Raw genomic sequence first — 22,416 nt, 5'->3', positions numbered from 1 at the left:
GAGCCTTCAATGTGCCTGTGCAAGAGGCTATACTGCTCACTTCTGGGAGCCCCAGTGAAACCTCCCCAGTGTGTGGACACGTCAGGGGTTGAACAGCTTGAGGGAGGGGTAGAGGAGCAACACAGACTTGAAAGACCACAAGTATTCCTGCCAAAGACTCAACATAAGGCAGAGTAGCTGGAAGCAGCCAAAGAAGTCAACAGGAAAACAGAACTCGATTGATAAAAAAAATCTGCTCAATGACTATTCATTCCCTGACAGTCCAGCCCACCCAAGGCTGAGTCAGTGCCACTGTACCAGAGCAACTCAGGAAGTAGCCTCTGGGGTTTCTTAGACCAAAGAGAGTAGGGCGACATGGCCCTCACTTATCCCTGTGCTTCCGATCATACCATGGAGACAAGTACAAGTAAACATTTCTAAAGAGGGAGCTTTACTTCCCATGGAGAAGGCAAGATGATAGAACAAGAGGAGAGACAGAAGGGCATGTCCGCCTTGACCACATGTAAGGTCTGTTTCCATCTGTTTGACACACTCTTCCCTTACCAAGGAAAGGTCCTTTGCCCACTGGCCCTCCTTCAAGGGCCCTATACCCAGATCTCACTGGGCACTACTGACCACAGGCCCCAGCTCTCCAGACAGCAGGAAACAGTCACTGGGTCAGGTTCTAGCCCTCTGGGATGCCACTTGGCTTGGAAACCCTTGAGAGAAGCTCCAGATACCACGGACCAACCGAGGTGCTTTCAAGTTATTGAGGCTCGAGACATTTTATGACGACCCAGCCCCTCCCCACGACCGAGGCTTTGACGCCACACACAGCCACGCACAGCGCTCTGACACCAGAGGGGACACAGCCCCGCTGCAGGCGCAGGGGCTCTGTCAGCGCTCTGAAGTGACAAGAAAACCAGAAGCAAGGGCAGCATTTTCTCCCGCTTGCCCTTCCTTTTTAAAGTCACAAGGGGTCACTCTCAGACCAGAGATAGAAGGAATAGCAACTGCATCCAAGGCAATTTCTCCAAGTTCGCAGCTGAGCTCTGGCCCCAGGCTATGTTGCTCTCAGAAGCTTACTTACATCTAATTGGTTTTAAGTGGTTCTCACACCTGAGACCCATCTGGGAAATAACAAGAACACTTGATACACATAAAGGCATATCTTGTTTTATTGCAATTCACAGATGTTGCATTTTTTTTTTTTTTTTTTTTACAAATTGAAGGCAAGACACTCCAACAGCAAAACAATTACCACTCGCTTTATTGCGGTGGTCTGGAACGGAACCCACAATCTCTCTCAGGTATGCCTGTACATGCATTAGTTCACTCATTCCCTCACCAAATAGTGATTTGATCCAGGCCTTGGGAATAGACAATGCTAAACTATGAACACAACACAGGTGAGACTGGCAGACAGGACAGTATCATGTGGGCCTCGGAGCCACACGGGCTGAGTTAAGCTGCCTTCCTACAGTCGGGCCTCTCAGTCAAGTGCTCTTATCACTACCCCAACCTCCATCTTGGGCCTTTTCTCCTCTAGGCTGAACACTCAAGATCTGTTAACAGACCCTTCTCCATCCTGGCTGTGATTCAGTTTGTCAATGTCCCCTGTTAAAGCTGTATCCTCTTCTTTTTGCTGATTGGCAATGGAGGTACTGCAAGGATAGTGATGTGGCCAAGGCTGCACCAGGATTTAGGTTTCCTCACCCCAGTGCCTCTGGCATGTAGCTGGCTCTCAGACTTCTGAGCCACCAACATCAAGATGATTGACCAAAGGATGACCTCAGCTTGCTGCTGGTCAAGGGCTGGAAAGACTAGGCCTTTCCCTAACCACCTCCCCTACAGGAGGATCACCCTTCCAAGCCCCCTGCTTTGGGACTGCACCCAAACATCCAAACTGATCACAACCTATCCAGGTCTTCAGAGACCTGGGGAGAGAGCCATCACAACTTCCTTCTCAAATGTGAACCTGGACTAAATCTCAAAACTACACTGACACCAAAAAAAGAGAAGCTTAAAAGAATCTTCCAGTCACGATGATGTTAAATATACAATAAACCTGTTGGCGAAGAACTCAGCCCTCTGCCCTGTTCTCTCACAGAGGCCGGGCAGAGCTAGAGGGAATTCCAGGCAGAGGACAGCATGACAAAGGCACATAGGCAGGAGACAGCTGGCAGGGCTGAGAGCCACCAGGAGTAACCCAGCATGGCTGGAGCACCAAATTTGAGTCAGGAAGATAGGAGATGGAACCAGGATAAGACAGACAAGCCTCCTTTTCCACTCCATCTGCTAAGCAAGGCACTGTGTGGGTGCTGTCAGGAGGGAGAATAGCATATCATGGCCGAACTGGGGTTTCAGGCAGCTTGCTTTGGAGGCTGTGTGGATGGCATATTAAATTGACAAAGAGGAACCACCTCCATGGTCTTCGGGTCAAAATGGTCAACAATGGTTAATAACGGCTTTGACCCTGAGTGGCTGACACCACAGAGAAGCCCCTGTGTCCTATTATAGCACAGAGACATTCCTTCGGGGCATTATGGGTGCCTTGCCAGAGAATGCTTGTAAACTGGGAAACATAGGGTACTAGAAAACCAAAAATCAGAACTTAGATTGATTAGAAGAAAGCCAGTGCACAGGGCAACTGTCACCAGGCAAAGCGCTAACAGCCAACTAACAGCAGCATGCACAGGATGACCTCTCAGAGGAGCACAGATGACAAAGATAAGCTGTCCCCTCATGAGTGGTGGCAGAAAGCAAGGCCAGCTGACATTTTCAATGGAGAAGCAGGGTTGTACTCAAATACAGGCCACTTACAGTGAACAAGGGTCCTCTTCGGTGAGATCTGCTAGGTACACATTTGCAAAGTGGATGAACAGCATTCCTATGGCTTGTTTGGAAGTGTCTAAAAACCTGTACAGAATAGGATCAGCACTTATTATCACTCCAACAGGAGGGTAATATCCAACTTGGAAAAAATGTTAAGTCTGAAGTAGGAAAAAAGTTGAGGAGACCCCAACTTTTGGGGTGGAGAGACCAACTTCCAATTACTAGTCACCTCTTCCTGGGGCATCAGTACTAACTCCGGCGTGGTGTTTCAAATACCTTTCAAAACCATCAATAACACTGCATAGAAATCCCTAAAACACCACTGATTACTATACATTTAAATATATTAAACACATATATAAAATATGTGGTTTTGATTTTTCATTTTTTGTTACTTCAAAATGAAATGCTTGATCACAACTTTGTGATGAAGTCCAAGGTACCTCTATTTTAAAGAGCTCCCATTTGACTCACTTGAGATCAGCCTGACTATAGAGCTCAAGTTCTGTTATATTATGATTTCCTTCATAATTGTAACTCTCTATTAAAATTTTACCTTAATGATCGAAAAGAAAAAAAAAGTGATGTGCAAGACTAACAAGAATCCACACTGCAGCTGAAACTCTAAAAGACTTTCAGCTGCTGCCATTTAAACAATTGTGCTAGATTAGGGGTGGGCAAACTTTTTCTGTAAAGAGTTAGTGAATATTTTAGGCTTTGCGGGCCATCGTTCTCTGCAGCATTACTCACTCTGCCACTGCAGCCTAAAAGCAGCCGTAAGCACTACCATCCTTATAACACTTTATTTATGGAAAAAGACAGTGGGCCAGGTTGGGCCTGCGAGCAACAGTTTGCCAACCCTTGGGCTATATGACAAGAGTTTCAAAAAAGAAAAAAACAAAGTTGTTAGTCTTTGAAACACCATGTCATGGCTCCCTGCACTCCCACCCAGTCCATATCGCAGGAGCAGGGTGGGCTTTAGTTTCTCCTCTGCCAGGAACACCTGGAGACTACTCATGGTTTGTGACTAAGGAACCTTTTGATTGAGGCCATCTCTCTCTTGGCCTCCCCAGGCTGGGCATCCAGAGTTGACCGGGACACTGAAGTGGGTGATGAAAGGGCACAGAGGCATGGACATCAGCCATGGAGTCTCAGGACTGGAACAGACTTTAGAGATAATCCAAGCCAACCCTGTGACTGAGGTTTGAAAATCAGTTCCTAAAACTGTGGTGAAGTAGGAATCTCCGAAGGGCTACGTGTGTAAAACACAGAGTGTTCCAACTCTAGGTCCTCTCTCGGTTTCCCCAGCCCAAGCTAGATACCCAGATTTGAGAGGAAATGATGGGGGAAAATAAAAATTATTATCAACATCTGGAAAAAATGCATTAAAGATCAATTAAGCATGTGCTTTTTATAAAGGGGCCTTTACCACAGTGCTTTATCAGAAGTTTTCTCTGAAGGGGAAAATGGCTAGGGAAAAAAATTTGTTAGGGCAGGTGGCAGCTTAAGGCAACCAAAGAACGACAGTTTCTTGTGGGTATCATGTCCTGAAGAGCCTGCTGTCTCCTTCCAGTATTTTTTTGGAAGTTTTGTCTATAGAAACTATGTCTAAAGCTTTACCACCATTTTTTTTTATGAAGGAAAAACTGCCACCACTGGGTCATCCTAGGACCGAGAAAGACTAGTTTTGTGGAAAGGAGCATTCACATGGTATATTTGACTAATCTCCAAATTTAAATTATTTTTTGCTCATGCATATAGACTATAGAATCCAAGGATTTAACATAATCTGGCAGAGAGACATAACTAAAGGAGCCTGTAGTATAGACTGATATTTCTGTATTTTCATCCATCTTCTAAAATTGGACAACAAAGTGATGATAGAATAAAGGTAGGGCTCAATTTATCTGGAGTAATAGAAGTGCTTTCATATTGTACATAGTTCCTGTTGATTAATTCAACTAAAGGAATCCAACACTTTATGTTATGTATAATTGCTTACATTCTATTCCCCTCCCCCGCCAAGCCCTTTAAAAAGTCAAAAATATTCTAAGAATGAGTTAATATTTAAATACCTACCATATCCTCCATGGACGTCTTTCATGCTTTGGTTCTCTGAAGCGTTTGACTGAAAGAAAAGACAGACATTCAGTAGCTTTCCACAGCAATAACAAAGCAAAATGCATGTAACAAGTTGGGTTATCAGTACACTCAGTGTTTATATTAAGGTGCTAGCTCTTTCAGTATATGACAATGTACAATAAGCCATGAAGGTCACAGAGGCCCTATATTGCTGCTGACCAGTACAGAACGGACATTTAGGAAGAATGACCCCTCACAGTTTGTGGAAAATTGTATGTTGTGTGGAAAGGAGCATTCACATAGTATATTTGACTAATCTCCAAATTTAAATTATTTTTTGCTCATGCATATAGACTATAGAATCCAAGGATTTAACATAATCTGGCAGAGAGACATAACTAAAGGAGCCTGTAGTATAGACTGATATTTCTGTATTTTCATCCATCTTCTAAAATTGGACAACAAAGTGATGATAGAATAAAGGTAGGGCTCAATTTATCTGGAGTAATAGAAGTGCTTTCATATTGTACATAGTTCCTGTTGATTAATTCAACTAAAGGAATCCAACACTTTATGTTATGTATAATTGCTCACATTCTATTCCCCTCCCCCGCCAAGCCCTTTAAAAAGTCAAAAATATTCTAAGAATGAGTTAATATTTAAATACCTACCATATCCTCCATGGACGTCTTTCATGCTTTGGTTCTCTGAAGCGTTTGACTGAAAGAAAAGACAGACATTCATTCAGTAGCTTTCCACAGCAATAACAAAGCAAAATGCATGTAACAAGTTGGGTTATCAGTACACTCAGTGTTTACATTAAGGTGCCAGCTCTTTCAGTATATGACAATGTACAATAAGCCATGAAGGTCACAGAGGCCCTATATTGCTGCTGACCAGTACAGAACGGACATTTAGGAAGAATGACCCCTCACAGTTTGTGGAAAATTGTATTTTCTTCTTCTTTGTGACAAGGCTCTCTCATATAGGGACTGAAGATCACAAAGTAGAATGTAGCTACTTGTAATTTCAGGATATGCTTTACCCAATGACAAATCCATCCAGCTATCCATCCACCCAAAGATTCACTGAGTGCCTGCTCCAAGCCAGGCACTGAAGAGACAAAGGCAAAGGCAGCTGTCTGGCACAATTGTGTATGTGGCAAGTGCTAGAAAACATACAAGTCTGAGGCAGAGTGAAGACACGAGGCAAAGGATGACCAGCCCTGCCCGTTTGGAGGAAGAGTGCTAGTCAGGAAAGGCTTCCTTGGTGAGAGGTGGCCAAGCCAGGTCCTGAAGGCTGGGTAGGAGTTTAGCAAATGGATCAGGAAGGGGAAAGAGGTACATTCTGGACAGGGCACACACCACAAGCTCATAGGTACAGAGTGTGTTCATGGCAGAGTGTGTCTGGCATAATTTGATTTGGTTTTGATATAGCAGGTAACGAGGGAGACAAACTGAGCAGGGCCACATGAAGGAGGATCTTCATTGCCAACTAAGACATCTGGACTGAATCCTGTAGAGAAGGAAAAGCCAGGAAAGATGCTAAGCTGTCAAAGACATGGGGGAATTGTGTTTTAGAAAAGCAGCTCTTAATTGGGTAGAAGGTGGGTTTCTGGGGTTAGAAAAGACTGAGGAAGGATGCTGGCTGCATCACAGTACCAGGCGTGGTACTCCCAGTTATAGAACAGTCAGTCAGTAGGGGTGAGGTGCTCATTCAGCAACAGCCTGACTGACCTCGAATGGAAAAAAAAAACCAAGTCCCTACATTGACACTTTCACCTCGGGTCTACAGACACAACTGTCTGAATAGAAATAAACAAGAAGATTCTAAGTGTCCTGTCGTCCATTCACGCTCCAGACAAAATATTTCCACAAGGATTCTATCTACTAAAACAAACACGGAAAGTGTTGCATGTGTGATGTTTTCCCACACAAAAGTACTGTGGTAGAAACAGATACGGATGCAAGCCCACAGAGGACGCTGCCTTACACTGGTAGTAAGCAAGAGCCAACTTCTGGCAGAGCCCCAAGTTGACAAAAGGATGGCAGGAAAGGGAGGTGGGAGACAGGGAGAGAGAAAACAGCAACCAAATCAATAAATCCTACTTCTCTAAATGAATACAGGCAGTCCACAGTTAACAAAACAAGGATTGTCTGTATACAGAAATGAAGTATGATGTTTAGAGAGTTATTTTGGTAGAGACCAAAAAGCAAGTAAAATTGTAAGATGGTCTGTCATTCCGTTAACACATCACAGATCCAGAATATCAACAATGCTAAAGAATCTGGAGTTGAGGCCAAGAAGTTCTGCTTGCCCAAATGGCTCTTGAAGGCAGAGGCCTCCTTCCCACAAGCACCTAAGTCTCACGAAGGGGCTAGGGCCTCAAGAAGGAGATGCAGAGGACACTGGGCCAGGACAAAGTGATCTGGAGGGAAAGCCCCCAGTCATTTGCTCTTCTGCCTCAGGGGAATCTGTCCCCATCAATATAAAATAAAGAACATTAAAACATATCCCAAGAAGAATGCCCTCATTCTTAGGAGATACATGCTGAAGTACCAGAATGGTTGTAATTTACTTTCAAATGATTTAGGAGAAAAACTACACATGATATATTATAAAATAAACATTATATTATAAATGGTCTAATTGTATTATCATTATAAATAAAAATGTGGTATTATGGACCAAATTTTGTCTCTCCTCTCAATTCATATGTTGAAGTCCTAACCCGCAGCACCTCAAAATATGATTGTATTAGAGACAGGACCTTAAAAGACAAAATGAGATCATACAGGTGGCTCCTAATCTAACCTGAAATCCTTATGTGAGGAAATTAGGACACTCACATAGACTGAGGGGTGACCACGTGAGGACAGTGAGAAGGTGGTCATCTGCAAGGAGAGAGGCCTTAGAAAAAACCAAACCCACCAACACCTTGACCTGAGACTTCCAGCCTCCAGAACTGTGAGAAAATAAATTTCTGTCGTTTAAGCCACCCATTTTGTGGCCCTAGCAAACTAACACATGCGGCAATGCAATAATTGGCGAAACTAGATGAAACAAGATGAAAGATATTTTGGGTATTCATTAAATTATTTAGACTTTTCTGTAGGTTTAACACTTTTTGAAATAAAAAGTTGGGAGGAAAACATACTCTAGAGAATGAACTAGTGCCACCAATCAGAGGTCATGTGACAATGTCTATCAACATTTTACTTGCCCATGCCCCTTTAAACTGCAATGCACTGCACTGCCTGGTATGTGTTCTATGGGTATTACTAAAACATGTGACAAGATATATACGGATCTTCATTGTAATACTGTCATAACAAAACCCCAGAAAGAAATCAATGCCCATTTATACGAGGTTGGGTATATATATCATGGTACAATACAACATTCGTTACTAAAAACAAGGTAGATCTGTATGGATCAATTTGAAAAGATTTCCAAATTACGTTGAGAATAGTATGCCCACCATCATTCTGTTCATATGCATTTTAAAAGATGCATATTTATGCTGGTATTATGCATATACCATATTATGTTTTTTTCCTAGAAGGATATATGACTATTAACAAGGGCTACCTTTGAAAGGAATTACGAATCAGGAGAATAGACTTTTTCTATCATTCTGAATGGTTTAAAACATTTTTCCATATTCACATTGTTTTTATTTCAAAAATTTAAAAGTAAAAAGACAAACTCATGTCAGAGACTTGAGCTAATGCTGCAAAGTGGGACATGGAAGAAGCCATGTGACTCACACTTGGGCTCTGGGACAAGAAAGGAAGAATGGTGTGTGCGGGCCGGTCCTGCTCGGGGAGCGGCCTCACACAGCAGCGCCTTAGATGGAATTCAGGATGAATACAGATTCTGCTCAAGAGCAGAAGCGTGGCTCCTGCTCTCCTCCTCCCATCCCCTTTCCCTAGACTATTTCAAAGCCTAAAACAATTTTTTTTTTTAATTAAAGAAGAGACATTAAGAAAGCTACTCCACATTTAACTTGGTAGAAAAAAGAAAAAAGAAAAATTTGTTCATCTGTCCAGTCATATTTTGGTAAAATAGACAAAATCTTTCAAAATCCTTGTCTTCCTTCCATTCTAGTTCGGGTGAGAGAGGAGCAAACTTGGAGCATGTCAGACTGCGATGGGTGACACTAAGGCAGGAAAGGAGACAGGAGGGCTGGGGGATGGGGTCTGCAACTGCAGATGAGGATGTCTGGAAGGTGAACAAAGGCCTGGAGAAGGGAAGGGGTGAAGAGCCCTCAGGCAGAGGGCTGAGGCCAGTAATTGGCGGGGAGTGTGGGACATGAGGTCAGGTCTTCCAGGCCTTGTGGACCAGGCTGAGGGCTCCACCTTTGCCTGCAGTGACTTGGGGGTGGTGGCAGGACAGCTGTGACCCACAGGGGCAATGGCGGAATCGGGGAGACCAGTCAGAGACTACCACACTAACCCAGGGTCAAACAATGGTGGCTTGGTCTGGGTGGTAGCAGGAGAGGTTGATAAGAGGTCAGATCCTGGTTGTAACTTAAACACTGAACTGAGAGGATTTTCTGACAGAGTGGAGATGGGTGAGAGAGAAAGAGAAAAGTCAAGAATGACTACTCTCCAGAGGGGGAATTTACACTGTTTCACTGCATTTCTGGTTTTGTTTTGGTGGTGGTGGCGGTGGTAAAGTGGGGACACACAAGACTTCTCTGAAGGTAGGAAATGAGGGGCTGCCTCTGAGTCCCTCTTGGATGGTGAGCCAGGTACCCAGTCCCACTCTCTGTGGAGGCCTGACGGCTGCTCCCTCAGAAGCCACAAATGAAAAGGCTCACAGAGAGTGGCTCAGGCATAGCCCTGCGACAACTGATCTTTTCTCGGTGCTTCTATTGGATGGAAAAGACACAGACGGAACAAGAGGCCAAAGCAAAGTGCAACCCATCTTCTCTAACATACATGCCATGTGTTCCCTGAGGCAGTAGGGCTAGTGGAGGGGGCAGTAGGCACACCCCAAGTGTAGGTCTGTCCCTGATACGGTGATACCAGAGCTGGAATCCAAGGCTAACAGAGCAGTGCATGAAACAGCCCCTAGTGGGAAAGGACAGTGGGGTATGGAGAGAAGGGACAGAAAAGGGGGGCCTGCGGGAGTGTAGCAACAGGTCCCATTTCACTCCTTTAATGATGCTGTGTGCCACTGCCTCCAAGCCAGAGTGGACTCCTAAGCAGGCTCTCTGCCTTTATGCACAAGTGCCCCAAAGATAGGCACGGGGTCCTGTCGCCCTTGAAAACTAGTAGTGGCCAAAAGCCACACAGAACATTGCTTTGAGTCCTATCTCTGCTACTACCTAGCTATGTGACTTTGTGTAAAAAAAAAAAAAAAAGAGGAGTTAAGAATGTGGTGCAATGACCTACCCGGCTAGCATCAGGAATGAAATGAGAGAATACAGGTGAAGGGGCAGGCACAGAACCCATGCTCAGGAAAGCAAACAGTATTCTGCACTCCTGCCCTGGACCTTGTCTTCTCTCTCTTCTCTGCTTCCATTCTCCCTGGGCTGAGTTCTGGGCTGAGACACTCTGTCCTGGTCTCCAAGAAACATGTGACCTTGGGCCTGCCAGCTGCAACCTGACTCTCCACTCCAGCCCTCCTTCCTCCTATGCCTGCAGGCAGCCCAGCGTCTTCCAGAACGCTAGGAGGGTCCTGGGATCCCAACCCTGTTCTTCTCCACCCCCGCACCATGCTCTGAGAGCAGAGTACATTCTTTTGTATGATATATCTTTTTCGATTCCTTTCAATTTTACATTTAAGGTGGTTCTATTGTAAGCAGCATATAGTTGAGTTTTGCCCCCCAAATCTGGTTGGCAATTAATTGTAGTGGGTTGGATGGTGGTCCCTAAAAATATATATCCAAATCCTGACCTGCAATACTCGTGAGGTGATCTTATTTGGAAAAAGGGTCTGGTTCTATTGTAAGCAGCATATAGTTGAGTTTTGCTCCCCAAATCTGGTTGGCAATTAACTGTAGTGGATTGGATGGTGGTCCCTAAAAATATATATCCAAATGCTGACCTGCAATACTCGTGAGGTGACCTTATTTGGAAAAAGGGTCTTTACAGATGTAATTAAGTTAACGATTTGAGAAGAGATCATCCTGGATTAACAAGGTGAGCCCTAAACCTCATTACAAGTATCCTTATGAGATGGAAGAGTAGAAAACATACAGGGAAAGGAAAAGGCCTTTCCTGAAGACAGAGGCGGAGACTGGACTTCGGCAGCCATAAGCCGGGGCATCCCCGAAGTGGACAGATAAGAAAAGACCCTTCCCTAGAGCCACTGGAAGGAGCGTGGCCCTGCCGACACCTCAATTCTGGACTTCGGGCTTCCAGAACTGTGAAAGAATCAGTGTCTATTGTGTAAAGTCAAGAAGGCTGTGATTGTTACGGCATCCCTAGTAAATTAGTAAGGCAATTTTTTTCTTTTCCTTAAAAAAAAAAAAAATTCAAGGAGTATAAAGCATATTCGTTGAAAAGTCTCCCTTCCATTTGAAATCTCAGTCCCTGTTTCCCTTCTCAGGGCCAACTTCTGTCACCCTGACCTTGTGCATCCTTCCAAACACATGCTAGGCGACTGCAAAGATGGACAGACGGCTCTTTAAAGGGAAGGACAGATGGTCCCATAGTTTACACTGTCAGATCCTTGCTGCTCTCACCGAAAATCCCCCTGCAGTTTAAGATACTATACACGTGCCTCTACCTCTTTTATTAGAGGCTATGTGGTATACCACGGCGTGGCCATGCCATCTCTGAGTCACTCTACAAGCACTGCTGCAGTGAACGTCATTGCCATGAGCCATCTCTGCCTGTGTGGGCATATTCCTAGTGGTGGACTTGCTGAATCAAAGGTTCTGTGCAGCTGATTCTGTCTCACTCCTCTCCACAGAAGTTGCAGCAACTCACACGAGCGCCCATTTCCCCTACAACCTTGCCAGCACAGAAAACTAGTGAACCCTTTCACCTTGACGATTTGATCATTGAAAAGGTTGCTTCATCATGGCTGCAGCATGCACTGATTAGGTCACTTGGGTACCCAGGCACTTGCAAGGCTCACCACCACCCACCAGCACAGGTGGGGTGGCAAGGCTTCCACCTGCCCTCCTCTCTGGTGTACACCCTTGGCTCCTCCTGCTCGACCTCAGCTCACACCCTCCCTTGAGGGTGCCAGGACACAGAGCTCACTCTTCCTGCTGGTGCCACACAAAAGGAAGGCAATTGTGGATTACCCAATTCTACCTGTTTCACACCAGTAGCCAGATCATTGACTGCTCACATGACACTGTCACTTGATTTTGCACACCTCTTTGAGTCAACATCTAGAGGGAGGGGACCAGGCACTGCTTCACTGTCCTCAGAGCTTCAGCTGGCTGGTCCTCCCCACGGACTTGTTGAGTGGCCTAAGAGAACTGGAATTTTACATGGAGAATTTCCTTTTATGTCACAAGAAGAAGACATAAAAGGTGGCATTACAAGTCAAATCACAGGAGTTGGAAGGAAAATAATCTCCACAGAGCAGCTGTAGTCCTATTTAGAAAATGAGTCATAAAAAGTACAATTCTTGAAATTAAACCACACAATTTAAGAGAGCTGTCTGGCCAATCCTGGGCACAGCCAGAGAGAAGCAGAGTTACAAGGAGTGAAAGAGATGGTAAGAGGCTCCTATCAGGGGAAAAGAAAGGCTTTCAGCTGAATAAAGATGGGGTAAACTGGGATTCTGCAGGCTTGGTGACCAGTGGTGGTAGTCCCTTGCGCCCCTCCTTATCTGATGGCATTTCCCTAATTATCACTATGTGAGTGTAAAATTACTCCCTGCTCAGAATATAGTACCGGAAGAGGCTACTGAAAACCCAGTAAGGCTCTTGGTAGAGAGCTGCTCTTCACCATGAAAATCCACCAAGGCAATTCAATTACAATATAAAATGTATGGAATATATTCTTACATCTAAAGTGTAACCTTAAAGGAGGAAGGTGATCACAGACCACAACAGTAGCCACTTTAGCTTCTGACATTTCAAAATGTGACACAACAGAAGACAGCTTGGATGGTTCCTCCTCACAGGCTATGGGAAATCAGAGTCACAGGCTCTTCACTGGCACCACAAAACCACCAATCTGTGTGTGAGATTATGGACCTGGGGATGTGAGCAGATTTCCCACCTCCCAGTATCAGGGAGCTCGAGATCATGAGCTCAGGGACAGAAGTCTAAATGCTTTATTGTTCATCCCTGGAGAAAATACTCCCCTGCCAATCACCTGGAGCCAGAAAAATACCAGTTTTGGAGCCTTCCGCCCAGTGACATGCTGCTGACCTGGATCATACCCCTGATGGCCTCATTTCTCAAGCTGTACCACAGGCCAGTGCCTCATGCAGCACAGGCTTCCTGTCGAGAGTAATAAACTGTTCACCTAGCAATGGGAAGCAGCCTCTTCCCCAGCTCAACCGCAAGCCCAGTGGCAAAGCAGCTGCTGTCAGATCAGCTCATAAACTCAGCAGCTTGGACTCTGACTCAGAGCCAGAAGGGTCCTTGAGGATCCAATGCTCTCAGGGTAAAAGGTGACGAGAACAGTCAGGGGAGGGGTGATTTGTTCAGGATCACCAGGTAATTATCAGTGGAGCTTGGACAAAATCTGAGTCACCTGGGACAGGCCTCTTTCAACTGGCACTGGTTGGACAAGTGACCTCAAGCCATGCCTTGCTGGTTCTATGAGCCCAGCACCCCCAATCCCAAAGGCCAGAAACTGTCCTGAGGGGTGAGCAAATCCACCTCAAATAATGAAACCAGCAATTGAGAAAAAACCCAGAAGTGTTTCTGCACATTCCCTAAAATATAAATGATCATCTCCACAACTAAGCTCCATCCCAAACCTCCTTAGTACCCCTAGTGGTACGAAAGCCCCAGAGGTACTCAGTTTCTTTCAGGTAGGGAAAAAGTCCCAGAAGACAGTGAGGTAGATTGTTGGTTGCCTCCAGCAAACCCACCCTCCTCTCTCTTCCTTACCAAGGGAATTCTCTTAAGTAGCTTGCAGAATGCATTTCCAGCCTCCCTTGCAGCTGGGTGTAGCTATATGACTAAATTCTGGTCTATGAGTTTTAAACCCAAGTTGGGCTATTTTTCAAGGAGAAATGAAGAGCCAGGTGATTCTTATGGCAAGGAACTAAAGGCAGCCTAGTTGGGGGTGGTCTGAACTCTAGTCCCCGCTTTACCAACAATTTTATTTTAAGCAAGTCACTTAACTCTTTAGGTCTAAGTTTCCTCAGCTGTCTACTTAATAGGGTCAATGTGGAGAGAAAAGCGGCTACCACCACTCACTGGGTACTTTACATCATTATGGCCAATCGTTATGACAACCCTGAAAGGTATCATTCTCATTTTATATAAAAGGTCAAAAGATCTGCCTAAGGCAAAAAATGGCACAATCTAGATCTAATATAACAATCTCTCCACAAAAGCAAAAAGGGGCCACCTCCTCTCCTTAATGGGTTCCCCCAACTCCATTCTTCTTCTCATAATCCCCGCCCCCCAACACTGGAGCTGGAGTGAAGTGAGTATGGCATGTCTTGCTTAAAACCTTTCAGTGCGTGCCCCACCTCTCCTTCCTCAGGGAACACAAATCAGACTTTATAAGTTGGCAAACAAGGTCCCCTGGCCTGGCACCTCCCATCCAATGCTGTCATTCACATTGTCCCTTTGACTTGGGAGGGCCTCCACATTTTTTTCTCTTGGATAACTCTTAAGCATCCTTCCAGATTTAGTTCAGACAGTTCTAAGACTTGCCTCTTTTGCAATTGAGCAAAGCATTCCACCCTCCCTCGGGCTCCCCAAAGTCTCCTATGCTACGCTGGGATTAATACTTCAAATATAATACTAAGGATTTGTCTGTCTCTCACACCAGACAGTTAGTTACCAAGGCAGACAGGGACCTTGTCTTATTCACATTTCAGTGCTCAGCCCAATACCTGGAACAAAGCAGAAACTTACCTACTAACCTGAATAAATGGACCAGAACACACTGGAAGAACACACGAATCAAAGGAGGCGACAGCTTGGTGCTTACAGTGTGAGCTCTAGGTTCAAAACCTTGTTTCAGTACTGACTGTGGGGTCCAGGAAAGTTGCTTAACCTTTCTGGGCTGAGACCTGTCCCTCTTTAAAGTGGAAGAAATTATAGCACACACCTCATATAAGCATTAACAAAACAATATAGAGTACTTAAAACTGTGCTTTGTACTTCACCAAGGACTGTACATATTTTAGCAAGAAGTAGCAGTGGTATTATTGCTAGAGGAAGAGTAAATCCTCAGGCACAAAGCCCAGCTGTAGGCAGCCAGAAAGCGCTCATCTGATTATATCACCTGTGGATCCAGGACCTCCTTAAAGTCTTTAACATTTTTAATTATAAATCATCATAAGTTTGGAAACTATAGAAAGAGGAAAGTTATTTAACATGTCACCATCTGAATACAACCATTGGTTTTCTATCACTGTAGTTCTGGTTCCAAATCTCCTTCTGGCCTGTACTTCTCAGGTGGGTACAGAACAAAGCTTCACTCAGCTGAGCTCTCTGTTCCCTGTCAGTCTCCATTAGCCTCAAAAGTTGGCCATGGGAAGAACTCTCCAAATGCTGATGCTCTGATGCACATGAGAGCAGTGACTGGAACAACCTGGGCAGAGTGGCACAGCACTCCATGGGCTGGCACAGCACTCCATGGGCTGGCGCAGCACTCCATGGGCTGGCGCAGCCCGCGAGCAGCCCACAGCAGGCAGGTCTCATCCTCCTGTCTCACCACCATCAGGGCATGATGTGCACAGGAAGGAGTGGCAGGAAAGAGGGCTCAAGATCAACTCCAAAGATTCAGAAGATCACCAAGGGAAAGGGCTGGTTCTTGTCAAGGTACCTCACACTGCTCTTTGCTGATGGTAAGAGACACACCATGAAATCAAGTTGGGTATGCTGCAGAATTTTTTCTATAATCAGAGTGAGAAAAAAAGTCTATGACATGTCATCACTTCAAGAAACACCATGAAATGAGAAGCTTGTCATCACACTCCAATCCAGCAGGAAAAGTGAGTGCTGCTGCCCACACGAGCTGGCTGACCGAGCTGGCTGACAGGATGCCTACAGCAGAGAGCTACGGTCAGAATTCAGCTAAGGATGCCTCCTCCACAGGGCACTATGGAGCTCTGATGAACAGTAACAACTGGTGGAAGACCGGGAGGTGCCTAAGGAGACTTCAGTGGCTTGGCAGCGCTTTTCTGGTGCTGCTGCTCCTTCCCACTGCAAGCTTCCCAGGCCTTGGCGTCAGCCCCTCCCTCGGACCTTTCCACTCAGGACAGAGTGCCTCAGGCCTGGATCTCTCTCAGTCCCCAAGCAACCTTCTAAACCTGCCTGCCCTGAATCCTGCTACCTTCCACTGTTACGCTGGAAGCAATTCAACCAACTACTGCCGCCTCCTAAGCATAATGATTCATGGTAGCTTCACACACTTAAAATCAAGACATTTTAGTGGTGAGATTTTGGTACCAAAAAAGGTTGACAGAAAAGCTATCTTTGAAGAAAGACCTTTTTAACAACCCTTAAAATCACACCCTTTGGATGAACATCATTGCCTTTTTGACCACATGACTCACATTTATCTTGGGCTGAGTCAACTAGGTCCAGAGAGCAGAACCCAGGCTGGATTTGCTCGCTCACTACAATCAACAAGCACCTTGTCTGAGCAGAAACAACTGCAGTGTGACCAGGGAAGTGTAGAACCTGCAGGCTTGAGCCAAAGTAAACCTGCATAGGACTGTAGATTTCACCCTGTCTCACCTCTTAGTTTTTACCTGGGGCAGGAAAGGCAGAGGAACAGCTTCAAAGGCCACCTGAATGATGATCGTTTTCCACAAAACATCCCACTCTGCATTACAATATGTTTTATGTAATAAGACTATTGTTCATTTGTTTGTCCATCTGTTCATCCATCTATCCCACACACAGTTGTTGGTGGAGATCCTAAAATATAAAACTGTCACCCTTCACTCCACTTAAAATTCCCATGACACATACACTTGTCAAAAGTCAAACTTTACACTTAACATCTATGCATTTTACTTTGTGTAAATGACGCCTCCAAAAAAAAAAAAGTTTAAAAACAAAACAAACACATAACGTTCCCATGCCTTTCCACAGCAGTTAGTATAAAATGCAGGCTCCTTCTTATGGCCAAGGTACCACATGACTTAGGTCTGTGCCTATTTCTCTGACCTCATCCCCTCTGGCTCATGCTGCACTTTCTGTCCGGGACACTCTTCTCTCAGCTTACCTGGTGGCAGCTCCTCCTTTTCATTCTTATCTCAGCTCCAAGGTCACCTCCTCAAAAGCCTCTCCAAACCACCTCACCTACAGGTGTGCACGTCCTGCCTTGCCTCATCCTTCAATCTCATTTCCCTATTTTATTTTTTACACAACTCTAACCCCATTCATCTCAGAAATTCTTAAGTGTTTTCTTGACTACTGTTTTTCTTCCCACTATAAAGTAAGCTCTATAAGTCTAAGGAACTTTTGTTCTGTTTCCTCCTGTATTCCTAGCGCCTAGAGAGTGCCTGGCTCTTGACAGGTACCTACCCAAGCAATATTTGTTGAACAAAGGAAGTCATTCAGTCTGTCACTTAAAATACATCTATTGAGTACTGCCCAGGTATTTATTTTTAATTAAGTTTCATGAATTTGCACGATGAGTTCTCCCAGAAGCTTAGTTTGCAAGCTATTATTACTGCAACGGGACTAAAATTGCTTAGTTCTCTCTGGTTTGGACAAAGTAATTTGCCAGCAAGACTGCAAGAGGACGACTAACCAAAACCTTTCTCTTAACTAACCACAAGGCAGGGTGTATGCTCTCCCTCACCGTATCCAGCCTTGGACACAAGAGCCAGAAAATCTAATCTGAGTTTGTTTTAGTGCTCAACATTTTTTGGTAAAGACTTGGCTATTTTTGATGAAGCCGAGGTTCTAAGTTAGCCAGCTTTAATCCTCCTATGTGGAGGTTTTGCCAAAGGCTGAGAAAGAAACAAGAGAAAAAGCTAAACTGTCTAGCAAATAAATATGCTTAGCTCTCTAAACATGGGGCCTCCTTAGAACCACAGCTTCCTCCTGAGCAGGCCAGTGATGCCATCTGCTAATGGTGATGATCTCAGCAGGGGTGAGGGAGCATCGTCACTATGCAAGTGGTTCCATGGGGATCTGTTTGATGGAAAGAAATACAAATGGCTCACAAACAAGATGTGCAACCTCAATAATGTCGATTTAAAAAATGCAAATTAATAATTATTCTTGCCCAGATTAGAAAAGATTAAAACATTTGGTGAGGATATTAGGAAATAGGCACTCTTAAACTGCTGGTGGAAAAGTAACTGTTACAACCCTGAAGAAACCAGGGAAGTGGATTTGTAATCCTAGTCCTCAGAGCCACCTAGGTAAAAGGGGTCATTAAATTGGTGCTAGGGTGGTCACAATGAACAGAGTGTTCTGGGAGCCAGGGACGCTGCTAGAGGTGGGACAAATGAGGCCTCCAGGATAGAGTGCATTGCAGTATTGTCTATAAAAGTGGAAGATTTAAAAACCACATGTCTATCAATAGGGGAGGGATTATATGTAAGTTATCACACAGTGGAATTCAACTGTTAAAAAGTGAGGTAGAGATGGTATTCTTGCAATGGGTGAATTTTATGATATGTACATTATATTTCAATAAAGTTGTTTAAAAAGTAAGGTAAGTCTGTCTATATTGATATGGGAAAATGCCCATGTTAAACAGGAAAAATCGCAAGTCACCAATGTGTCATGTAACTCAATTTTTTTAAATGACATATACAAACAGAAATGTGGAGGCATACACAATAAACTGTTAACCATGGTTAGCTCTCTAGAGAATGGAACTATAGAGAACTTTCACTTTTTATCCTATGTATTTCCATGTTTTAGCTGTTTACAAAGAGCACGTATTACTTTTGTAGTAATAAAAAAGTCTAAAACATTATTTGGGAAAAAAGCTTTTGCTGCTAAAAGCAATAATTTAAAAATGACAAAATTCCTCAAATCTAACTCATTTAGAAATTTTCCTTCCAAGAGAAAAGATTCCTGGAGGCAGACTCACTAAAGATGTTACTTTGGCTCATTTAGTCCACATTGACCAGGGGCTAGGATTCTTGCTGTGCTATTTACTATCTGTGGTAGACAAAATGTCCCACTGTGCCCCTGTCAGCCAGGCCAGGGGCTCCTCTCATACCTGATGCTCAAAGGCATAAGTTAAAATAAAATGTTTATTGTATGTTTGTATTTTGTAGGATTCCCTGGTTTCCTTGCCTTTTAAAAATTAACCAAGCAATAATTAATCCTGTGTTGGATAAGAGCCTTTGACTGTAAAAAGTAAAAAAGACCAACCTTCACTGCAATCTCATGGCTAATCAAACAGAAAAAAGCACGGTCTCAGGAGTCTGCGTTTCTCAAAGGGAAAATTTTCAACCCCTGGCCCAACCACACCACAAAAGATGATCCTCAGCTCAGGCAGTACAAAACTTGTCTTGCCAGTGTTTTTTATGGTCAGAGGAAACACCTACCATCCCTCTCACGCAGCGATGAGCTGCAGGATGGATTTTCATACTTGCAACCCAAGACTCTGACATGACTGCTGCTTAGGGTGACCCAAACTCAGCAGAAAACAGAACATTTAATGAGTATAGGGAGGGCTCTTGTTTTCACACCTTGAACCTGGAAGGAAAGGGTGGAGATCCAGCTATATATCCAACCACCAAGAGTTAAACATAAGCCAAAGGACTGAACACTAACTGCCAACTCACTTAATTGGGTCACTCAACTCCAAGAATTTCACTATGAGAAAAACCCCTATGTATTGTATTTCCTTCATAAAAATGACCCTGCTTGCTCTGATTTCTGCAGGTCATATAATTCAAGGGTCATTCCCTGGCAGTGGTGAAGTGGCTGGCCTCAGCTACCCACCTCTCTCATTCAGCAGCCCTGTGAACACTTTGGGAATCCATGTGTGGTAGACTGGCAAAGGACAGGTTCACATGGACAGTAGGGGCACCAACCAAAACCTGCTTCACCTCGTCTACTACCTAAACCCAATATGCATGACCTATTCAACTGTGTTCCTAGAAGGATTTCTGAGAAAGCCTGATAAGCCATCATTATCATCAGGAATACTGACGGCTCCAGGCACTCAAGACATATCCACTCAATCAATCCTACAGGTTGGAGAGTTTCTTCCAAATTTTCAGATGAAGAAACTGATGCTCAGTGCACTTAAGAAACTTGCCCAAGTCCCACAGGCACCAAGTGGTAGTCAGGACCAGAACCCAGGCCACTGCTGACTCTTACCCCATTAACCCTTTTCCTGTTTAGAAAAAAAAGGTGCAGCTTGCTGCCAGCGTTAATTTAACATCATGAGTAGGAATGCTACGTTTTCTAAGATTTGACATTTTCGGCGATCAAGAATTACTACATTTTGTAAGAGGTAAGGTACCGCAGGGTACCTGAAGCACCCATCAGACCACTCTGGATGGGATTCCCACTACCAGCCAAGGAGGACTGCAGATATTATATCTGACAGGGGGCTGATGATTTCTTCACTTAAGCACCCAAGCCTCCTTGGGGTCAGGTTATTACTATAAAGTTAAGGCTTCCTCTGCTGCTCTGCTATCTGATTCTCAGGTTTTGGGACTGAGGAAGTGAACTCTGTAGATTCTCTTCTCAGATTGTGATTGGTTACACAACTTGTAGTGTTTGAAAAGAAAGAACTCCGAGTACTAACTTCACTAGGCTGAGAAGCTAGAGGAATGGTCTTAAATGTTTTATAACTTCTTCACTTAGAAACAACAGGGGGACTAGGTGACAAGGATTGGTGATAAATGAGAACTGTGAACATCAATACAGAAGAGAGACACTAAAAATAAACGATGACGCTTAGGGCTAGGGTTACCAGGTTGTCCTAGAAAAGGTGGTCTGAGTCGAATTACGATTCCAGAATTCCCAGTGCCTACTTTGTTCTTCTATCTGCTGGGATCCCTCCAATTTTCCTTCCATGACAGCACTGGACAAAGGACAATCATGTGGCATGGTGGTCCTGAGAAGCACTGTCAATCAAATTTTTCTGCATTCCTTATCCTATTACACAAAATGTAGAGTGAGTAGCCTCAGGGACAAAGGCTAGGCAGACAGCTTGGTTGAAGAGCAAGTCGAAAGGGAGGTCTGCCTCCATCTCTTTCCTTGAGGGCTGCGCACCACAGCAATAGGTAGTGAGGGGAAGTGCCTAAGCATCTTGGGTTTGGGAGAAGGGCTTGCTAGATGATGTTTGGGGATTGTCTCATAACTGTGTTCTCCTTGGTTCCAGCCTTCCTAAAGTCGAGAATGAACATAAAGCAACCCCAGAGAATCAGCATGCCCTGGCTCTGCTATTTCTCATTTGAGACAGGCCTGTCTATGCCAGCTCCTGATAAGACCAGACAATTCACAAGACCTTGGGGAAAAAGGAGGCACAGGGCCCAGGTAGAGCCGGCTCACCTGTCCTCAGATTCTCTGACCTGGCGATAGTGCAGGGAGCATGCTTCCTCTGGGCTGGCTCGTCCATCAAGCCATCTGCAGGAGACTTAGCTCTAAGCATCTTACCATACCTGATGCTATGCAAAAGGAGCCAGAGGCAGCGGCACTGATGTGGGTGGGCAAGTACAGAACCCAAAGAAGGCAGAGTTAAAGCACTCTGTCAGGAAATGATTTCTCTGACCTGGTGATAGTGCAGGGAGCATGCTTCCTCTGGGCTGGCTCGTCCATCAAGCCATCTGCAGGAGACTTAGCTCTAAGCATCTTACCATACCTGATGCTATGCAAAAGGAGCCAGAGGTAGCGGCACTGATGTGGGTGGGCAAGTACAGAACCCAAAGAAGACAGAGTTAAAGCACTCTGTCAGGAAATAATCAAACAATTTGATATGAGAATCAGGAGAGTAGTGATTAAACCTAACCTAAGTACATTCTAGGGTCAAGAGAATGGCAGATGGCTGGGGAGAGACATATCCGGTGCTCAGGGCAGTGAGCAAAGACTATATGAGAACACTCTATACTGTATACAAGCTAGAACTTTAGCACTTCCTCTCTCTTAGCATTGAGATATGAGCTCTGTGGCCTGCTGGAATCTTTGAAAGAGGGGGAAAAGAAGATCCATTAAGATCCATTACAAAAAAGGTATTGAGAAGTCTGAGGATGTGTAAAAAGTCACTGTGCACAGAATGGGCAGACTCCATTTCGATTATTAGCCCGTTTGACTCTCACACTTAATTCGAAGGCTCTTTATACAACAAATTAGTCTGAAAGGTATCTTGTTCAACAATCCAGTGTGAACTGTAGAAACTCTGATTTCCTACCAGTTAAAATACAAGCAGTGAGCAACCAGGTTGGCTTACCAAGGGCAAGGCAAATATAGGA

General features: G+C 44.5%; 1 protein-coding gene across 6 annotated transcripts in view; it reads right to left on the bottom strand.

The window, feature by feature from the left end:
- LOC102893438 (store-operated calcium entry regulator STIMATE) overlaps positions 1-22,416 on the bottom strand; it is a 66,560-nt gene that overhangs the window by 28,403 nt on the left and 15,741 nt on the right. For 4 of the 6 annotated variants that reach the window (XM_006917541.3, XM_006917542.3, XM_015593767.2 and 1 more), the window contains 2 exons: positions 5,568-5,616; positions 2,803-2,898 (listed from right to left, as the gene is read on the bottom strand). In XM_006917541.3, the coding sequence (XP_006917603.2) occupies positions 2,803-2,898; positions 5,568-5,616 (145 nt within the window). Of the gene's footprint in view, positions 1-2,802; positions 2,899-4,893; positions 4,948-5,567; positions 5,617-22,416 lie in introns of those variants that run through there. The other 2 variants (XM_015593766.2, XM_025050704.1) reach the window with 2 other exon arrangements.

Source organism: Pteropus alecto, unplaced genomic scaffold (assembly GCF_000325575.1).
Source record: "Pteropus alecto unplaced genomic scaffold, ASM32557v1 scaffold75, whole genome shotgun sequence".
Taxonomy (NCBI): Eukaryota; Metazoa; Chordata; class Mammalia; order Chiroptera; family Pteropodidae; genus Pteropus; species Pteropus alecto.
Note: the sequence above shows the minus strand (reverse complement) of the source record. Positions and strands in the feature narration are given on the sequence as shown.